The 23,543-nt window shown below is 34.5% G+C and overlaps 1 protein-coding gene across 1 annotated transcript; it reads right to left on the minus strand.

Annotated features, from left to right (window-relative positions):
- Positions 1 to 2,419: 2,419 nt before the first annotated feature.
- LOC121409342 (integumentary mucin A.1-like) lies at positions 2,420 to 16,147 on the minus strand. Its single transcript, XM_041601278.1, has 8 exons — positions 16,138 to 16,147; positions 13,625 to 13,864; positions 8,582 to 8,683; positions 5,719 to 5,787; positions 5,348 to 5,416; positions 3,992 to 4,069; positions 3,221 to 3,289; positions 2,420 to 2,424 (listed from the first exon to the last, which is right to left on the minus strand). The coding sequence occupies exons 1-8, from the start codon at positions 16,145 to 16,147 to the stop codon at positions 2,420 to 2,422; spliced, it is 642 nt and encodes a 213-aa protein (XP_041457212.1).
- Between the last annotated feature and the right edge of the window lie 7,396 nt (positions 16,148 to 23,543).

Below are 23,543 nucleotides of genomic sequence, written 5' to 3' on the forward strand. Positions count from 1 at the left end.
CATGTATATAGCGTTAGTAATTTTTTTATCCCGATCAATTTATTATCATTATTTATTTATATCTACTCATGTGTGGAACCCCCTTTTCAGCTAAAAATATTTTTTTCTTCTCAGTGGTTCCGTATAAAGGTCAATTGCACTCCAGAATGTTGATTCGAATAAATAGAGAAAAATAAAGCAAATACAACGCTGAATATTTCATCAAAATCGGATGTAAAATAAGAAAGTTACGTCAGTTTAAAATCCATAGCCCAGTGACATTTAAATAAAAGAGTCAACGATGTCACCACTCACTGATTATTTTGTTTTGAGTTGTTTGAATTTAACAATATTTCATTTTTTTACAAAATTGGCAATAAGGACCAACTTGACTGTGAACCATAAAATGTTAAAACAATATACGGTAGTACCACATGTTCGGGAGAATAAAACTTTGTTTCTCATGAAAACGGGGAGAAAGTTTGAATATTTCCTAATTCATATAATAAAATACAAAAGAAACAGTGAGTAATGTCATCAGTTCCCTCATTTTGTATACCGAAAGGGATGTGAATATAACTGTTTCGTGAAATTAAGCGAAACCTTATAATGTCATAACATTCTTATTTTACCAACGATTTTGCTGACATTTTCAACGATATGCTTGTTGGATTTTTCTCTTTTTATTCAAATCAACTTTTTTGTTTGGGTGGACTTTTCCTTTAAGCATATTTACGACAAAGTTCATTAAAAACATTTGATCGTGAAAGAAAGATAGCATGAGGTAAAAATATAAGAACTTTCAAACAACTGAAGAGAAATTGAAGAGCAAAGGAGAGGAGAGAGTGGACAAGGTCATGATGGTGGAGGAAGATGCGTTAGATATATATTTAGCTCCAACAAGTCAAAATAGAGCAGAGAAGGAATCAAATGGGGGTATTTATTCTTACCAGTAGGAATGACAGCATCGGTGCTTGATTGCGTCGTTGTTGATTCTGGCGTACTAGGTACATTTTCTTCTGAATTAATATGAGGAAATTAAGATACAAAAACCCGTGTAGTTGTCAATAAAAAAAAACACAATTATTACAAAAAATTATCAACAGCAATTCAGTTTGATACGTCGAGCACCGTCAATTATTTTCTCAATGATTTCCTTTGGTAAAAAAATGTGTAAGAAATATATATCTATATACAATAATAGAAAATGTAAATTTAGAAATTATAGGATTTCCCGGCCAAATTAGTATAGCATTGATAGATAGCAGAGATGAAGAACTAGATGTGACTGAGATTTATAATAGCTCGAAAGAGCTTAGAAGGAGTCAATTATCGTCGGCCTTATGCCAAAAGGGCCTTAACTGCTTTTGGCCATTCCGAGATAATGGCGTTTATAAAGGTTTTGGCCTCTCTAATAATCAAAAGTTTGTGGTCGTTTTTTTGCTTTTGAAGCCAATTTCGATAAACGTGTTAAGTTATTAAGTTTTACATGAAATGTGTTAAATTTATTATAAAATATTCAGAACCCCTAAAATCGGGTTAAGGCCCTTTTGGCATAAGGCCGACGTTATATTCATTTGTTCTCACCAGTAGAAATGACAGCCTTAGTGGTTGATAATTCTGGCGTACTAGGTACGTTACCATCTGAATGAAAGAACGAATTGAAGAAAATAAAAGCTTCACAAAACCATTTGATAAATTATAATAGGCCTAATACTAGTACTATGATTTTAGATTTCAACATTCACTATGCATTATTTTCTTGATATATCATTACTTTGGGAGAATTCATATATATATATATATATATATATATATATATATATATATATATATATATATATATATATATATATATATAATGATAATAATATCAGAAAAATTAAGGAGAAACTAAGAACAAGAAGTGTGTAAAGAGAGGAAATGAAAAATGTTGTGCATATTACTGCATATCACTGTGAAAATATGTATTAACGTAGGGGAGAGCGGGGCGAGTCAGTCCCACTTTTTCACACTCTTCTAGAACCGTCATATCTTTAGCAAGAAGGTCGTGCTTTAGCTACATATATAAATACCTAGGTAATATCTCCCTAATAACCTATTTTCGACAAAGACGTGCACACGGTTTTGAAAAAACGGGCTATAAAAAAATTGCAGCAGTGCGAATCTGCCCCAACCTGGGGCAAATTCGCCAGTTAGGCGGGGTGAGTCAGCCAATATCGGGAAAGAAAGTGACATGTGAAACAAAGTGATTGTTCAAAAAGAGACCACCGCACTACTTTGATTATAATCTATGAAAAGTTCAATGATTTATATTTAGCATACCGACGAAATTGCATGTCTTGTCATGTTTACGAGGATATTTTTAGGCATACACTGTTAAAAATACCCTGATTTTACAGAAAAAAGAAAGACTATTTTGCAAAGAGCAATCACAGAATCATTCTGTAAATTCATAAAACAGGAATTTTTCTGCAATTTAACAGATCAGGTCTGTTTAAAAAGGGGAAAAGGGTGTTTTATTAAAGGAAATATGTAAGGTTCCATACACCCAATACCAATTTCCTGTAAGATTACGCTATTTGGTATAAGATTACAGGTGTTCTCGAGACTCTGCTGCAGGAACTTCTTTTATTTTAAGGACAAATTTTCTAACAGTGTATATAGGCCTAAGCGTATATGTGCATAAATGAGGGCGAACCTGCCCCATCGCATAAGGGGTAAACTTGTCCCACGGGTAGTCATTTTCTTTTCTTTTGTTCTACACAAAATGTACAAACTATATTAAAGTAGAAAAACAAATATCACAATTCTAACAACACTTGCTTTAACTGCATTCATGAGGGCCTACAGAAAAATTGAATATTTGTTTCCTTCTTCTTTTTGGTGGAAACAGATAAATCGCTGTAATTTCCATGATAAACATATGTTGTTACTTACGGGTAGAATGTCCATAATCAGCAAAAATTATCTCCAATCACAGCAAAGGGGAATATCACGTGGGGCGGACTAGCCCCGCTCTCCCCTACATCTGATTTTGGTGATTTCTTACTGATTGTAAATTTTATCATGGACCTATTAATGCTTTTATTAAGATATTATTTTAGATAGAGAGGAGAAGAAAGAAAGAGAAATAGAGCGCGAGATGTAGATAGGGAGAGGAGATTAGATTATGTGAGTGAGATTGGTATTTTAGCTCGAAAGAGAGAAGAGAAAGAGTCAAAGATATATTCTTTCTTACCAGTTGTTAAGATAGGATCAGTGGTTGATTCCGACCCTGTGGATTCTGGCATTCTAGGCACATTTTCTTCTGAAAAAAAGAACGAAAGTAACAAGAAAAAAAACCTCATTGGCAATAAAAAAAATAAGACAATTTCAATATACTACAGAAAATATTACATTGAATTGAGTTTGATACATCAAGCAGTATCCATTAATATCTCGATGGTTTCCTTTGGTAAAAAATGAATAATATAATAATAATAATAGAACAGCTTTTGTATAGCGCATTACACCTTACAAAGGTCTCAATGCGCTTTAGAAGAAAAAGAAAGATGAGGGGTAAGCTCAATATCAATATGCAGTAATAAAAAAGATAAGATCAAATTAAGAGGCAAGAGAGAGACGTAGACAGAGGGAGAAAGAGGGGGAGGGAAAGAGAGAGATAAGATGTGCCTATCATCATGATCATGCACTGTTTATAATGTGAAAAATAAGTCAAACTCGATAATGCCAGAACTTTCCAAACAAATATGAGGGGTGCTATATCTAAAAAGAGGGGAGTGGTAAAAAGAGAGAGAGAGAAATTGAGAATGGGACAAGAAGATTAATGAAAAGAACTAGATGATGTACGTGACATTTATATTTTAGCTCGAAAAAGTTGAGAAGGAGTCAAAGAGAAAGAGAAAATAATTGGGAAATGAACAAGGAGGTTGATGAAAAGAGCTAGATGATATAACTGGGATCTATATTTTAGCTCGAAAGAGAGTTTAGAAGGCGTATCTATTTTTACCAGTCATGCCAGTAGAAATGATAGCCTCAGTGGTTGATTCCATCATTGGGAATTCTGGCGTACTAGGTACATTACCATCTAAAAAAAGAACGAAATAAAGAAAAAAAAGCCTTAAAACCATCTGATTACAAAAAGTATTAACTGCAAAGGGACGTAATGCTGCAAATATTATTCATTGGCATAATACTATTACCATGATTTCAACAATCGCCATGCAATATTTTCTTGATATATTTTACTTTGGAAGAATATATAAATACAATTGTTTTATAATATCAGAAAATTTAATGAGAAACTAAGAGCAAGAAGTATGCAAAGATAGGAAATGAACAGTGTTGTTTATATGAAAATATTCGAAAGTTGAAATGCAATACCTTAAACTTATTAACGTAAGGTAGAGTGGGTCGAGTCAGCCCCATATTATTTGCGCTCTTCTAGAATTGTCATTTCTTTAGTAGGAAGGTCGTGCTCTAGTTACATGCCTTGGTAACATCTACCTAATACCTTACTTTCGGCAAAGACGTGCATACGGTTTTGAAAAAAAAATGCTGCAGGGCGAATCTGCCCCACTCTGGGGCAAGTTCGCCAGTTAGGCAGGGCGAGTTAGCCCATATATATATATATATATATATATATATATATATATATATATATATATATATATATATATATATATCTGAAAAGAAAGTGACATGTGAAACAAAGGATTGTTCAAAGACACCACCGTACTACTTTGATAATCTATGAAAAGTTAAACGATATAGCACATTTAGCATACCGACGAAATCGCATGTCATGTTTACGAGGATATTTTTAGGCTATTATGTGCATTAATGAGGGCGAATCTGCCCCGTCACAAAATGGGCAAACTTGCCCCACGAGCAGTCATTTTCTTTTCTTTTGTTTCAGGCACACAAATTGTACAAAATATGTGGAAGAAGAAAAAACATATTTCAGTAGGAAAATATCACAACGTTCTAACAACAACACTTGCTTTAACTGCATTCATGAGTGCCTATACAGATAAATACAATATTTTTTATTTTATTTTCTTTTTTTTAATGGAAACAAATAAGTCACTGTAATTTCCATGATGCATGCATGTTGTTACCTAAGGGAAGGATGTCCATAATTAGCAAAATTCATATCCAATGACAGCAAAAGGGAAAATCACGTGGGGGGACTAGCCCCGCTCTCCCCTACATCTGCATTTGATGATTTCTTACTAATAGTTATTAAGATATTATTTGATAGATAGAGATGTAGATAGGGAGGGGAGATTAGATTATGTGAGTGAGATTTGTATTTTAGCTCGAAAGAGAGAAGAGAAGGAGTCAAAAATATATTCTTTCTTACTAGTTGTTAAGATAGGATCAGTGGTTGATTCCGACCATGTGGATTCTGGCATTCTAGGCACATTTTCTTCTGAAAAAAAGAACGAAAGTAACAAGAAAAAAGCCCTCACTGTCAATAAAAATAAGACAATTTCAATGTACTACAGAAAATGTTACATTGAATTGAGTTTGATACATCAAGCAATATGATGTAAGTGGGATTTATACTTTAGCTCGAAAGAGTTGAGAAGGAGTCAAAGAGAGAGAGAGAGAGAGAGAGAAAAAAAAATAATTGGAAAATGGACAAGGATATTGATGAAAAGAACTAGATGATGTTAGTGGGATCTATATTTTAGCTCGAAAGAGAGTTTATATATATTTATTTATTCTTACCGGTAGGAATGACAATCTCAGTTGTTGATTGCGGCATTGGGAATTCTGGCGTACTAGGTACATTACCATCTGAATAAAAGAACGGAATTAAGATACAATAAGGATCGATTTGACTAAACCATAAAAATGATGGTAATTTTATATGTTCAGGGCGGAATACAATTTTCTTTTACTTGGCAATGAGGAGAGAATTATAATATTTTGTCTTTTGTATGCAGTACAAAAGAATATTGAGTGGTGGCATCGATCATCAATCCCTTCATTTGCATACCGATCCGGTTAAGCATTTAAGGTGCTTTCTAAAAGAATAAAAGCGATTCTGAGTAACATTGTTTCAGTTGACCAGGGAGGGTATTTAAATGACAGAAATATTGGTGAAGCAGTAAGATTAATTAATGACATGATATTTCATACCTCGCATTTAAATAAATCGGGTTAATTAGCAATCGATTTTGAAAAGGTTTTCGATTCAATTTCACACGCTTTTCTTCTAAAGGCACTTTGTTCATTCGGTTTGGAGCGATGTTTAGGGATTGGGTCAAAGTAATTTACACTAACACACTATACTGCGTTTTCAATGGAGTGAGATCAACTGGCTATTTCGATGTTGAGAGGGGGCTAAGGCAGTGGGACCCCCTGTCCCCATATCTTTTTATATAGTGTATAGAGTGTTTAACTCACTCTATTCGAAATGATAATTAAGTAAGTGGTATTTGCTTTGGCGATACAGACATTAAGCAGGTTAAAATAATAATAATATTCCGCATTTATATAGCGCTTACATCAGAACGACGTCTCTATAAGCGCTTTACAGATATATTATTATCCCGGTCATTGGACCTTTGCATGCCCGCATACAATGTTCGCACCTTCTCCACTCCCTGGGGAGCATTCCAACAAGAGTTCCAAGACTCAAATTGCTTGGCATATACAGGGGCTTTCGCATCCTACCGGGTACCCATTTAACACCTGGGTGGAGAGTGGCAAATTGTGGATTGACGCCTTGCCAAAGGACGCTAGACCATGGTGGGATTCGAACACACGACCCTCTGATTACAAGGCGAGAGTCAGAACCGCTACACCAAGGCGCTTCCACAAAGTGAGGTTCTTTATGCTGATGACATGACAATATTTGTGCAGACTCTATAGAAAGATTAGACATAATCCTTGAGAAGTTCAAGAAAATATCTTGACTAAAAATTAATAGAAATAAAACTTTCATTTTGCCTCTAGGGCCTCCTGTTCCATCGGGGAATATATTGTCATGATTGTGAAATATATATTAATATTGTGAAAATGCTGGGTATTTACTTTTCACTCAATTCTGAGGTGGCTAAATACATGAATTTCAAAGAAATTTTGAGCAAAATAAAAAAGTTATTAAATTGGTGGAAACAACGAGATCTCACTTTGATAGGAAAAATTAATTTGCTTAAAAAGTACGCGTTTTCAAGATTGACTTATATTGTGAGCTCCCTATTTCCAGTTCCAGGCTGTTTTTCAAAGAAATTGATGATACATGTTTTGACTTTTTATGGCGGGGGAAAAATAAAAAGACATACTTTATATCTGGATTACAGGCAAGGTGGGCTAAACATGCTCAATTTCAAACTATTTATAATGGTACAAAGAGTGATGTGAATTAAAAGGTTAGTTACTGGTGACCAGAGAGCGAAATGGAAAAGATATTTTAAATTTCTCCTGAGATCATATGGTGGTATTTTAATATTTTACTGCAATTTTTCCCCTGATATGGTCGATGTGAAATTACCAAAATATTACCGAGAAATGATATGTATTTGGTCTGATATGAATATTTTTATTAAAAAAGATACAAAAAGTAAAATAAATGAAATTTTCTTTAATGATACGTTTATTTTGAAAAAAGAGCAATGTTTTTTCATGGAAATCTGTTCCTCAAAAATATTATTAAATTTCATCACATTATACAGATGTTAAGGGGGCACTTAAGCCGGAAAATTATTTCAGATTTATGGGATTGGACGAGGAGGACGGGAAGTATCAGGAACATTTGCACATACCCCCAAAGAATGGAAAGACAGATTAAGAAGGAATACTTCAGTGGACGGCTTGAATATTGAATAAGTCTTTTATGAAATAAAAATTCAATTCGACTCGGTCACTTCCAAAAATCTATATAGAGGGTGTAGAAAACAAATTGAACAACAGTAAGTTTTCATAACTTAGCATTATTATATAATCTGTCAAATAAAGAAATTGAGAAAACGTTTTATCGTCCTAGATTTAGTACGTTGGATAACAAGTTGAGAGAATTTCAATTTAAAATGTTATAATGTCGCACCAACGCATAAAGTCGCAGCATGTCGCAGATTGCGACATTATGCAAAGACCGTCCGACGCAAAGTGTCGCAGTCAACGCATAATGTCGTAGTTTTTCTAACGCATAATGTCACATGTCGCAACGCATAATGTCGTAGCAAAGTGTCAACGCATAATGTCACATGTCGCAACGCATAATGTCCCAGCGGTATTTTCTTCAGGACTCGAGCTACAGATAAGATATAAAATATGCTTTCACTAAGTATTTAGAGACACGAGAAAGAGAATTAAGTATTCGTATCAATAGAGAACAATCGAATTCAATTCATAATGAGGGAATTGGACTCAGTGGAGACTGTAAATGGATGTTTGATCAGTCATGACGATACTTATTTCCCTGTTTGATTTGCTGGAGTTCAGACTACTAGCTAAGTAATTGGAAATAAATGCACCCCACCAAAACAAACAAACAAACAAATGTCGGTATCCGTATGCATAAATGATTCATAATGCTGGTTTATCATGTATAATATTGTAATTATCTTAATTGTATTATGCTTACGTTTATCGCAACGTTTCCCTTCGTATCCCTCGGGGCAGTGGCATTCAAAGTCTATCATAGTCTCCTCACACCATCCGTTTTGACAAGTGTTTTCATGGCAATCTGCAAAAAAAAGTAAAATGTATTTTTATACAAAAATTAACACAGAAAATTAAATGATAAAGATTTCTACGGAAGATTCAATATGCCATCGACTTGACAAGATGACGAGATATTTCATCTTGTCATGTCGACATAATTTCTTTATCATTTCGTCTCTTGCCAAGTTGACTAATAAAAAAGTTGTATGTCGACTTGGCGAGATACTTAATCTTGCCAAGTCAGCTCTAAGAGTTATAATCACGTGATGTCAAAATACGCACTCTTGCAGAGTGCGTATTTTGACATCACGTGATTATGTCGACATATAGCAAGGTTTATTTTCGCGCCATTTCGCCAAGTCGATGGCGCTTTAAAATTTCCGTATAGATAATATAGAAAGGAATTTTAAAAGAAAAAGTAGAGGCGTGACATCAACAGCTCCCTCATGTATTCAAGGCCACAGACATGCAACCATTTTTTTCAAAATCAATAATAAGAACTTCTGATTTGACCGTTAATTATAAAGCATACTCAGAAAAGGCGCCAAAGGGAGATGTGAAGCGGGCAATCGCCCCCGTGAGTTTGTTCAATTTTTGAAAGGGGAAATGGGAGAAGAGAAGAAAGAAGAAGGGAAGAAGAGTATGAAAATTGAGAGTTCTGGACCGTGTAATCTTTAACACCCCAATAATCAAAATTTAATAAATATATATACAAAATCCCTCGTGCCATCCATGAGTAGACTGCTACTTATAACAGTCTGCTTAGTGTTCATTGCAAAACAAGTCTGTAATAAAAATCATGTGAAAATTTCATCGAGTACATCGTGCACCCACCCCCCCCCCCCCCACCAAAAGGCATACCCCGCTACAGAAATGTGACTAATGGTCACTGAAATTTCTTTATCATATCATTTTATCATACCAACAAGATTTCCAGGGGAACTGCTAATGGTTTAAACATACGCTGCACCCCATAATCTTGGACCGCTTCCTAGGGCCATACTACTACTCCTACTACTACTACCAGGCGCGGATCCAGGAGGGGCCGAGCCGGCCCCGGCTCCCCCCCCTATTTTTTGACAACCTGCAAAAAAAAAGTGTACTCTTTAACTTGATAGAAACTACGAAAAACAGAAAGAAAAGTAAGAAAGAGGTATTATAACCATGATGTGTAATTTACATGCAGCCTCGTAACGGCCGGCCCGACCCCGAAAGGAAACAAGAAAAGGGTGAGGGGAAGAATCGGAAAATAGACTTTATATAAAAAAATTCGTTCGCGCTTCGCGCTCGCATTGCCTGTGTAATGAATCACATTCAAGAGGGTTAAATGACACTTAATATATTAAGTTCTTATATCAATTTGCACACAATATTTTAGCTCGCACATCAAGCTTTCATTATTTTGTTTGATTTACACAAATTGCTATATCAAAATTTTCAGGCTCGCGCTGCGCGCTCGCATTGTTTGATTTGTGAGATACCTATCCTCTTTGGAAATTCTTTCAAAAATTTGTCAAAATGCTCCTTTATCTGTTTATCATGTCAGTATATCAAAAAATAAGCTCGTGCTTCGCGCTCGCATTTGTTTGAGACACACAGCTTGTTCTTTTTTTAAATAAAAACGCGCTTAGACTGTCCAGTTTTCAGGTTGGAATATAAAAAATATTGAGCTCGCACTCATTATTTAATTGGTGATGCTTTTCACGTTACTATAATAAAATTTCGGCTCGCGCTTCGCGCTCGCATTGTTTACTTGGATACTTATCTTTGTTCATGATTATAAAAACTGCTCAGAATCTTCAGCTCTAAGGACATAAAATATCAAAGAATTTTGGCTCGCGCTTCGCGCTCGCATTATATATTAAGACCACATGAGATACCTTATCTTGTTTATAACAATAACAACTTACATATACTTAAACTTTAGTCTTTTTATAAGACTACCCCTTGGAAAAACCAACAAAAAAATCAGATTATAGCGGCCAATCGAGAAAAATTTTGATGAAAATATTTTTCGGCCCCCCCTATTGGCGAAAGCTAGATCCACCCCTGACTACTACTACTACTACTACTACTACTACTACTACTACTACTACTACTACTACTACTACTACTACTACTACTACTACTACTACTACTACTACTACTACTATTCCTACTACTCCTACTACTCCTACTACTACTCCTACTACTACTACTACTACTTCTACTACTACTACTTCTACTCCTACTACTACTACTACTACTACTACTACTACTACTACTACTACTACTACTACTACTACTACTACTACACTACTACTACTACTAGTAGTAGTAGTACTACTACTACTACTACTACCACTACTACTACTACTACTACTACTACTACTACTACTACTACTACTACTACTACTACTACTACTTCTTCTACTACTACTACTACTACTACTACTACTACTACTACTACTACTACTACTACTACTACTACTACTACTACTTCTTCTACTGCTACTACTACTACTACTACTACTACTACTACTACTACTACTACTACTAATACTACTACTACTACTACTACTATTACACTACTACTACTACTACTACTACTACTACTACTACTACTACTACTACTACTACTACTACTACTACTACTACTTCTTCTACTACTACTACTTCTACTACTACTACTACTACTACTACTACTACTATACTGATTATCTCTTCTACGTTTATATATATATACACAACAAAAAAAGTAAGTCCCCCCTAAATCAAATTGCTGTAACTTTTGAACGGAATTATTTTGAGATATAATATTTCGTAGGTGGATTTCTACACTCATTAGGCAACTCCTGGAGAAATATGAAATTGATCGGTTGGGTCATGCATGAATAATCAAAGATTGAATTAAAAATGACCATTTTTGAAAGTCACAAGAGTCGTGTTTCAGATTGAGCAAATACAATGTTGGACAAAAGTTGTTTTTTAGGTGAATTTTATGGTGTTATACTGGTTTACTATCCATCATTTAGCCACTCCACACACAATTTTTATATCGTATGTTCATGGTTGAGTGAGCACATTGTATTGCAGGGGCCGCGGAAGCGGGGAAGGGGGTTCAGCCCCCCCCCCCCCACTTTAAAAAAAAAACATGTACAAAAAAGTAAAAATGACCACACGATTGTGATTTTTTGCATGGTCAGCCCCCACCCTCCCACTTTTGGCTCAGCTACCCCCTACCTCCCCCCCCCCACTTTGAAAACCGTTCTGCGGCCCCTGTATTGTGACGTATCATCATAGTGGGTTATGGTAATATCCTTTACAACTTGCTATAGAACATGTTAAAATTTGAAAATGTTGGTGGCTCCCCCGATTATAGGCCCCTCCCCCATTATAAAATTCTGGGTCCACCACTAATTTGCCCATAAATTAAACTGATCATGAAAAATTGTTACGAAAAGAATACATTTATGCCGTATTAAGAGTATTCATTCCTAAGTTTTCGAATGTGCTCGCTCAACCATGAAAATGTTTTAAGTTCGAAAAGTGTGTGGTGATAGAAATGATGGAGGATAAAAAAAAAACATTTGAAACCGAATTTGCCCTCAATATGCACTTTATGACCCATTAAAATGAGTCTCTGACATTGAAAATACCAATTTTTCCACTTTGATGCGTGCTCACTCATCCATGAATAAACATATCGATTTAATTTTTGCACAGAATTCTGCCCATAGGCCAATAAACATTACTGCCAAATGACATTGCTAAAGACAGCCTTGAAAAAAAGTTCCACTATATTGAATGAGGGTTTATTTATTCTTAAACATATGCACTCATAATGTACACAAGTCTATGAGAGAAGAAGTCAAAATTTTCACAAATATGAAATGAGGGTTTGTTTCATGGACGGTTTTGGCTACTTCTGCCAACAGTTTTTTCATGAAACTTCGCACATGGCTTCAGAGTAACACTATCCAAAAGGCGCGCACACCAAAATAACCATTCAACACGGCACAGAGTGGGGCCAAGGCTTTGAACTTTCTTCTCATTTGCATAATTTTCGAATATTATGTGCTCACTGATGCATTAAACATCGGGATTTTCATAAAAATCAAATCAAATGAACTATGCAAGGAGGTTTTTAACAGATATCCATAGTTACGAATTGCATTTTTTCCAATAACGTAAAAAAGAGAGCATCACATTCCACATGTTCATTCAAGCGTGAATGTTTAATTAAACGCCTTTGAATCATTGAAGCATGTTAAATGGTCGTGAACATAACAAAAAAGTTGAGAAAAGATCATTTTCAGTTACCAAAATGAAACAATACTTGTCTATGATATTTGAAAATCGTATTTTTTGTTTTCAATAAATGTTCATTGAACCGTGAAACGATGAATATTATTGAAGATACTCTTCCCAAAAATAACTGTCATCATATTCTTTCATTCTTAGTGATATAAATGTGTAAAAAATCCAATTATTGCAAATTTGGACTTGTGTTTATTCAACCATGAAATTTAGCAAAAAAAGTTGTATGGTACTTTAGAAAGTACCTTTTACAAGCCTTCTGACTATTTTTCATGATGAGAATGTGGAATTAGTTCCAGTAAAATGGAATCAAAGTCATGATATTTGGCTTGTGACTTTTGAAAATTGACATTTTTGCCTTCTGACGGTGCTCACTGAAGCATGACGTAAAATACGTCCATAATATTTACTCAGAGGGTAGCCTATAAAATTACCTACACGCTCATGTAAAAATATATCAATAATTCGAATTGGTTCGGAAATTATTGATGTTTGTTCAAGGGGGGACTTACTTTTTTTGTTGTGTATAGATTTATAATTTATCAATTTTCCGACTGGAGTATAACTTCGATAATGTACAATGATGATCATGCTGTTTCTCCAGGGACAAAAAAAAATTGTCGAGAGCAAGATTCACTCACCCCATGAGTCACCTCGAACTTACCAGGGAATCTACACACTCTATGTCCCGGTGGAATCCCGAGTTTGCTCTTCCTTCTTGGGCAAGCTGCCTCCTTGTCTGTGTAGGGAATGAGCTTAGGAATGGTCTGGACCATGCCACCATTCGGGTGAGGTTTCTCCTTACATTCGTTGAACATCGGTAAAGTATAGTTCAGTCCAAGACCGTCTGAACAGCAAGTGGTACTCTTCACTCCATTCGCAGAAACCAAAGAGTCTTGATACACTGAGGAGTAAAACCATGGAAGAAATTTACTCAGTATGCGTTTTAATTTCACCTTGGTATATTGAAAGGGGTGTGGTACTGTGAGATCAATGCATTTTCTATTCACAAAAAGAGATGGAAAACAGCTATGGGTTGGTAAACTAGATCGCAGGCTATTGAAAACAGCCCCTCCCCCTCGAAAAAATCATGCTAAGAAAGAGTTGGTTTTAACAAAATGTAATTGTAACCTAAGAAAGTTGCAGTATGTTAAGGATTCACAATATGATTATTTCATTCCACTTACTTCATTTTCAACAAAATACAGATCAGGGAGTTCAATGCGATGATTAATTGATGAATATCAATAAATCAATGCGATACACAAAATTTAACATTTATTGCACTTGAAATAAGTAAATAGCATTATACATGTTACACGAATATACAATCAAGAGAAAAGGAAGTATAACATTATGAAAAATCTTTATTTTATGAAAATTGGGAGGTCCATTAAAAAGCAAAGGCTTGTATTTTGTTGGCACCTTCAAACTACTTCCTATTTTTAAACGAAACGTCCGTAAATTCCAAGCAAGCTGATTAAATTTTCTACTGTATGTCATAGTATGTATAGGCCTTACCCCCCCCCCCTTGTTGTTATTTTTTTATTATGTATATATATATTATTTTTGTATTGTATATTTTAATCATGTATGTTATAATTGTTATTGTATAATGTTCAAATTGTGATTGATAGCAGGGCTCCCTTGTAAAGCAGGCCTCTGGCTTGAATGGGACTACCCTGCTTTTTATAAAGAAAACATGAATAAATAAAAATAAAACAACAAAATAGTTCAGTAAGCTATTGACATCCAGAAATCCCGTTTAATGAAGACATCGCGATTGTCATGGTAACTTTGTCATGATGGTAATCACCAAGGAAACCTTGATGTTGATTAGCTAATGAGTAATGTTACCAAGGTAGTTATCATAATGACAAAAGTTACCATGATCATAGGTTCTTTATAAACGCGCCCCTGGGGCCCCGTTTCTAAAGAGTTATTTTGTGGTAACTTTTCCATAAAAGCAAATAACCAAGGTAGTAGGGCTCAACAACCAATCAAAATAAAGGTCTTCAAGGAAGATATGAATAATGACAAATTTTAAACAATAACTATTGTTCTTTTGATTCTATAAAAGAACAGTATAGAATATAATACTATGTATTATCAATTGCTCGCTCATTTGATTACCTGACAAGAATTATGCTAATTTTTTGTGAAATAAGCGGAAAATTTATTGTCATTAGTATACATTCCGCCTATTTACTCTCAATCTCCATGGAATTTTAAGTGTTATATCCTTCGTTTTTTTCCTCTATTATTTTGTTCAAATTAACTGGATACTGGGGAAAACTTGACGTTCAAGGTCCTATATGTTTAATGAGGTAGAGACGGAAATGCTTATTTAGTATAAAAAACGCAAATACCTTAAAACGTAGCCTACATGTTTTAAATGCTTTTTAAATAACTGAGCAACAAAACGAGCTATATGGCTAATGCACAAACACGATATGCTGATGTAACACCTTCCTTGTATATAAATTGGTAAATTAAAATATGCAATAAATGTTCAAAATCGTCTATTCTATCATTCCATTGTCCAAATCTGAAAAAAAAATATTTTGGCAATTGGTCATCAGATCGCAATATCATACCACGACTACAAAATTAAACCAACTCCATTCACGTCCCAACTGTATCTAGTTTTTCACATATAACTTTTTTTATTATTACACTAATTTGATTTATAACAATATGTATTGTACAGATTTAGGTGAAACTGAAACTAATCGCATGAATGTACAGGGCCCTGGAAACGATATTTTAGTGGGTGTGCTGATGTAAATTTGGAAAGCACAAAATAATGATTTCTACTGTAAAATGGAGATCAAATTGGTCCCGAGAAATTTGAAAAAAAAGAGTTTTTCACTACAAAATGAAGGTAATTTTTGTTACATTTCTCCTTATTTCATAATCTTTCTGACTACCTGGGGGTGATTGATAAAGGTACGTAATAAATCAAAGGGATATAATGATATATATATCAGCAAAATCTCTCCTTTTTATACCCTTCTTAATTGTGTCCTCCTTTCACTTTCTCTTTTTCCTCGTTGTTTTCAATGTTTGATAAATAATAGGGGGCATCGCCCCTCCCCACTTGCCACTGTCCCTTTTATTGTTCTTCTTACTTTTACTTACTGAAACCAACATGGTAATGATAAATAATTTACTTACCGAGGAACATGTGGGTCAGAAAAATGATGATAATCCTTCTTTGAAAATTGTGATCTTTTTCAATCATCTGACAGAAAACAAAAAGGTAATTTTAATGAGATGGGCAGATTAAATAATGCACATTGGAAAAGTGATAAAGATTCATTTAAAGTTTTGGTAAATAATGATGTCATTTTTTTCAATCATTCACATTCACAAATCACATGTGCGAATTAATGCAATTCAAAATAATTGTTTGTGGGGGAATCTGTATATTATTTCATGATTCAAAATTCGAGATTCAAAATAAAACATTGAAGATTAAAGGATTTATTGCATTTTAAACAAATATCAAACGAATCCTACAAACGATCTACCAGTATATCATTTCAGCTGTATGATTAAACAAAAACGAAAAGCAAATTAATTTTAAAAAAGAACAAAAACATGAATGTGTAATTCATATCAGTCATTCTTTAAAAAAAAATAATTTACACAAGGTTCAAATGATGTTGCATGCGTTAATAATTTCTTATACCATAATAACAACGCTCATCATCGTTCAGTGCAGGATCAAACTGAATCTTATGAATCATAGTTTATCAGATGTTAAACAGAGTTTACCCAATGACAATTTGAAAGATTGGTCACCAACATTATAATTCAACCAATGGAGTCTTATAAGTTGTTATCAAAGGATAATAAACAATGGAATTATTCATTCCAAAAGATGAAAACATTGTTTGCCATAAAACTTACCATTTTCGATGATTAACTCACTATATTGCAGTAGGAATGGTAAAGAAAATGTTTGTGTTTTCCCTTGCCATTAAACTCCAAATCGGGCTTCAAAACGTTGAAACATGGTCACTTGAAAACATAAATGCACACTATATCTCTAATTGTTTTATCTCTAAATCAATTTTTTGTGACTCAACACGAGAAGCTCAAACGCTTTTCAGATATCTCGTAGACCTATGCAAGAAAATATATTTGATCATTTTCTGGAAGAGGAGCTGTAATCATGTTGAACAAAATATCATAATTTTAGCCAGAGAGTGAAACAAGACAAAGTGATGCAGACATGAAACGCTAATCGGTAATATCGCATTTCCAGATGTAAAATATATTACAAAAATCCACATGGACTCTTATCCTTTTATGGCGAGATACACCCATAAATATCAGCCAATCATCACGAAGGGATATTCCGAGAAACTTCACTCGGATCGCTGTGACAACTATAAACAGAGGTATATATGCATATTCAACAAAATTAATGCTCGGAGAGATGACAACACACAAATCGCGATTTTTGTGGCGCCTGCACAAGCGAGATATTTATGCATCAGTTCATCACAGATAGCGGTGGTACTGACATGCGCACCAAAAAGAAAAGGGGTGATTTTCAGAGAGCAAACACGAAACAAAGACAACAAAAATATGCATTTTTACACCCAAGGTTCAAGATTTCACCAAAAAGGAACTGTCAGTGTTACAATAAGGGTGAAAACTTGAACCATTTTTTTTCTTAGCGTGCATAAGTTCAGGAATTTTTAACATAATTCAAAAGTATAAGTCTAGGCATTTTTACCATAATTCAAAAGTAAAAATTCCTTGTTCCTTGTACACTGTATGCAAACATTTAAGCATTACAGAGAACCACTGATCATGTAAAAGGATTGAAAGACAAAAACGGCAATATTTTCTTATCCGTTTGTTATCATTTAGAGATGTGCTTTTTTATATCGGCATTTCTTCGGAAGTTATATTCATATTCATAAAAAAGGCGTACCTTTCCAATTTTCAATTGAAATTTCCTTTATGTGAATGTACTACTGGTGATGAATATTCTTTGATCTCAAAGTAAATCAAACGCACACATACTCCGTTAATCACATAAATTCGTATAATTGGGATGTGATTTAATTGTGAGTTCCCCCTACACTCTTAAAACGTTGAGCAAAAAAGACCCAATTTTTTACCATCACAGGGCAACTACAGTTACTGGGTCCTGTAGCAAAAAGAGTTGTGTTTAAGCGCAAGTCCCAAATAGTACGGGTGCTTAACTGGCTGATGATCAAGTTGCGCAAGATTGTTTTAGTTGCGTTTGATCGCAATGATTTCTGCAACGGGCCCCTGTTCACACAACCATTTGATGAAATCTGTCCGCATTGGGTAATAAAACTAAATAATTGGGTAATAAATTTGCCAACATACAATACCAAACAGGCAAACACAGTGGACAGTATGTTTCCCAACATGTTAAGTGTGTAACGCTTGACTTTTTATGAATTCTGACTGGATGCGGACATTTTTTTTTTCGCTTCTTTTTTTTTTTGGGGGGGGATCGTCCATCTCCTTATTTTCTTCCACCCATATACTACTCCAGCTCTTCCTTCCCAAGTTCCTATTTTCCATAACATCTCTCCCTATTCATTCATATCTATCTTTTCCTTCTCTTTCTCTTTTCACCCCTCTCCCCCTTTCTCTCTCTCTCTCTACCCTTTTCCCCCTCCTTCTATAACTTCATTCCTCTCATTAGCTTTCTACTCTTTCTATGATACTTTATGAAATGTTAATTGGTCTCAATCGTTGCCGTTTTTCATCACTATAAAGTAACACCAAGGTCCTTACGTTGTTGATTCGGCATAATGGCCTCGATTTGTGGAAATTGTTATTTTAATAATTAATTCGCATCAATATCTGCCGACACCATAAACTATTTTTTCTGTGCTTTCGCAAATTGCATTGGAATATGAATTCATCATCTTTCTCATACTAATTATTGTGTTGTAGTTTATAGCGATAATACTTATCATGATAATGGAAGTGTTACTTTCGTCTTTTTAAAAAGTTTGTTGACCTCTGGGCAACCAACATTCATGTCAAATGTCAATTTTTTTGTAGTAATTTACGTATAATTATTTACAGGGCACCCTCAATTACCGGTTATGTTTTCCCACCCCTCCCCACACCCTCTTTAAATGCAAACAAGCGAATAATTCACTTATCATATCCAGGATATCGCAAACTATATCCTGGTCAACATTTTTTTTATATTTAAGGTTGACTTCTCATTTAATATTATACGCCTTTTATTTTTGTGTATATATTTTTTCCTTAATTTATTCCTTTTTTCTCTATTTTTTTTTTGGGGGGGGCAGTCTTGTTATATTTTTAGTTTTAAAATCTACCTTGAGTTTATGATGTTTGGGAGGAAAATTAATCTTCAATTGATATAGTAACCATATAGGACCTTTATATCAATTTACCGTATTTTCAAAATATAATTTTATGGAAAAAATATTGTATCGACATAAAGTATTTATCATTCAAGATCCTATGCTTTTGATGAATTCCTTGACTTTGAATGATGTATAATCTGAACTAGATAAGTATGACACGATTTTTTATTAAGAATATAATATTTAGATTACAATTATTTCAAAAAATAGAAAAAATACAATCGAAGAAACAATGCATATTCAAAATAACACAGACAATGATATTTCATAACAAATATTGAAGATAAATTAAACAGAAAATAAAATGAGCTGCAATCATTGTGGCTATAATGATAATGTGGAACTGAACGGAGTGACTTGCCATGAAAAGCAAAATATAAAAGAATTAGGTCGACAAATAACATGATCTGGGACAAGCATGAGAAAGGGGAAAAAACTATTAAAATGTTGGTTTGTAAAAACATCCAGGGTCTGGTTTACTATGAGCCGTCTATATTGTTGCGTACCAAATTAATTGATTTAATTTAAAACAGCTCAAATTGTGCCGGAATCATTTCTATTCTTATATACGTTCAGCATCTGCTTTCATACAAGGTCATTCATTTCACTTTAATACATTTTAAAAGTACATCTGCAGTAAACTTCCTCTTTGTAAACGTTCGTTTCGCTTTACCGGAATAGTGGAGCTATTACTTAGAGGATCTACATTATTTATTTTTATTATCGTGATGTGTCGCTTTGAAATATTTAATAAGCCCAACGCACTCAAGTCTATCAATCATATTCCATTATGTGGACGACATATTTTGGTTTATTGTACCTGCATTATGATAATCGTATACAATGACCTAGTTAATAGCTATAGGAAGATTGTCGGATCAACATGACAATATGCACGGAACGGATGCATGAAATTGAGATGGCATAATAATTATAATGAGTTGATAGAGCTAATCTTACCAAATTGGATATTGGAAAAAAAAGAGGGAAAATGAAAGAGGAAGAAGAGGGAGAAGGAGACGAAGAAAAAGAAGAAGAAAAAAAAGAAAAGAAGGAGGAGTGGGGAGAAGGGGGAAAAGAAGGACAAGGTGAAGAAGATGAGGAAGGAGAGGAAAGAAGAAAGCGGTGGGGGAGGAGCAAATGAGATGGCAAGCAAGCACCATTTACAAACGATATCTGCATGATTTCAATAATTATTGGAGGACGCGTATGAAGATTCATATTATTATTACGTAAAGTTTAAAGGCATTGTTATAAAGTGCGCGTGTAAAGTAACCAAATGAATATTCATCTACTAATGTCGTATGCGCACCACACTAATCCGAATCACATCCTCTCATTGGTTGAAAGTTGATCCGCCTCATCTCCCGCTTATTTGCATATTGACATGACGTGTGTCGTGTATCATTGACATACATGGAGACTAGTTAATTCAGTCAACATACTCTGTCAAAACGTTGAAGAAGACAAACGTGTGCAAAGAAAGTTCAAATTTTGTAACCATCAGAGTACTTTTTGATATTGGTTTTTGACGGAAAGCAAAATCAGCTGCAGGTGAGAACTTCCACATTGATCATATTCATAAAGTTAGATATAATGTAGAATATGTGGTAAAATAAGGAACATCTAAAACAAATCTAGTAGGCAGGAAGAAGAAAAAATGATGATAATGTTAATATTAACTAATAGTAACATCAACTAGATGGCGAATAATAAGTAAGGGGTGAATTGGAAGGAGAAAGGGAAATGGAGGAAGAAGAAAAAGGAGAAGAAGGAGAAGGAGAAGAAAAATAAAAAAAAGGATGAGAAGAAAAAAAAGAGAAGAAGAAGAAGAAAAGAAAGAGGAGTGGGGAAGAAGGAGGAAAAAAGGACAAGGTGAAGAAGATGAGGAAGGAGAAGAAAGGAGAAAGCGCTGGAGGAGGAGGAGTGGCGAAGGAGAAGAAGGAAAAGAAGAAGAAGGACAAGAAGGAGAAGAAAGAAGAAGGAAGTGGAGAAGGAGGAAGAGAAGGTGACAAGCAAGCACCATTTACAAACAATATCTGCATGATTAAAATGATTATTGGAGGACGCGTATGAAGACCCAAAATTATTATTACGTAAAGTTTAAAGGCACGGTTTAAAGTGCGCGTGTATAGTAACCAACCTAATGAATATTCATCTACTAATGTCGTATGCGCACAACACTAATCCGAATCCCATCCTCTCATTGGTTGAAAGTTGATTCGCGTCATCTCCCGCTTATTTGCATATAGACATGACGTGGTCGCGTATCATTGACATGGAGACTAGTTAATTCAGTCAACATACTCTGTCTAAACGTTGAAGAAGACAAACGTGTGCAAAGAAAGTTTAAATTTTGTAACCATCAGAGTACTTTTGATATTGGTTTTTGACGGAAAGCAAAATCAGCTACAGGTGAGAACTTCCACATTGATCATATTCATAAAGCTAGATATAATGAGTGGAGGTGGGAGTAGAATATGTATTAAAATAAGAAACATCTTTTAAAAAATCAAGTAGACAGGAAGAAAAAAATGATGATAATGTTAATATTAACTGATAGTAACATCAATTAGATGGCGAATAATAAGTAAGGGGGTGAAGTAGAAAGGAGAAAGGGAAATGGAGGAAGAAGAAAAAGGAGAAGAAGGAGAAGAAGAAGAAGAAGAATGAGAGGAGGAAGAAGAAGAAAAACAAGAAGTAGATGGAAAAGGAGAAGAAGATAAGATCATGACGATGGTGTGATGATGACGACGACGACGATGATGACGATGATGATGATGACGATGGTGGTGGTGGCGATGGTGATTCTTTTGGGGCTGATGGATAATGCAAACAAAACATTTTCTCTACCTTCATATACATCAGCAACAATAACAGGCATGGTAGGCGATAGGTCGCGCGTGATATGACTCCCATTATTACGTGTGAATGCAAATTTATAAGGTATGCGTTTTTGATAAAAAAAAAATCTGTTGAATATTCATCAGGATTAATTACGTATCATGAGACTGCGCGCAACACAAAATTAAATCCCACCCGCTGATTGGTTGAAAGTTGCTTCGCGTCATCTCCAGCTTATTTGCACACACAGCATTGTTGTATGCAAGGCATCGTCGACATTTTGATTCAGTCAACATACTCTGACTAAACGCTGAAGAAGACAAACGCATGCAAGAGAAAAATCTAACAATTTTCAAAACTAACGTTCCAGTGCTTTTTTATATTTCTGTCGAAATACAACAAAATCAGGTTAGAATAATCACGCTGATCATAATTATCAAGTTATAAAATGGAAAAGATGTGGAGAGAACTGCGTGGTATAATACGAAAATCCTTTAAACGTGCACGTAGTCAAAAGGTATAATAATATAAGAACAATAATTTTGACAATGATGGTGATAGTAATGATGATGATGTTGATGATGATGATGATGGAGATGTTTTTAATGATGATGATGATCTTTTTTTTCTTTCTCTTCTTCTTACACGATATCTGTAAAAAAAACTATGCAAATTTTGATTGGAGGTCTCACATGAGGACTTCCCAATCATTACATATTTATGCAACGCACGTAATGTCTAGTAAGGAACCTGTTGAATATTCATCCGGAAAATTGACAAAATATCGCACAACACAAAACTGAATCAGCGCATTGTACCAAAGCAATGTGCGTCATCTCCCGTTTATTTTGCATACATTGTGCAGAATAGGAGTAGCTGCACACTATAAAACCTGAGGTGTTAAAAATGACACCAGTTGGTGTTAATAGAGGACCACACCCTGAGGTGTTAAAATAATACCCTAGAGATTGAACATAACATTAACACCAAAGAGTGTAAATGTAACAACCATAGGTGTTGTAATAACACCTATAGGTGTAAAACTAACACCACCAAGTTAACACCGGTGTAAAATAACTGTTGTGGTCCTCTATGTACACCGGTTAACACCACACTTTTTGCTGTGCATTGTAATCATCAAAAGTTTATGAAATTTAATCAATCAGAGCATTTAACTGTTGAAATGCGCTTCTTGTTAAAACTTTTTAGAATGTCTGGATTTCGTCTTCTTCTTGATGGGATGGTAAAAACCTCTCCTAATCGTCCCATTCTCAGTAGAGATATCATCAACCAAGCTACAAAACAAATAAAGGTAATCCATCTTTTTATAGGCTT

Source organism: Lytechinus variegatus, chromosome 2 (genome assembly GCF_018143015.1).
Source record: "Lytechinus variegatus isolate NC3 chromosome 2, Lvar_3.0, whole genome shotgun sequence".
Classification (NCBI taxonomy): Eukaryota; Metazoa; Echinodermata; class Echinoidea; order Temnopleuroida; family Toxopneustidae; genus Lytechinus; species Lytechinus variegatus.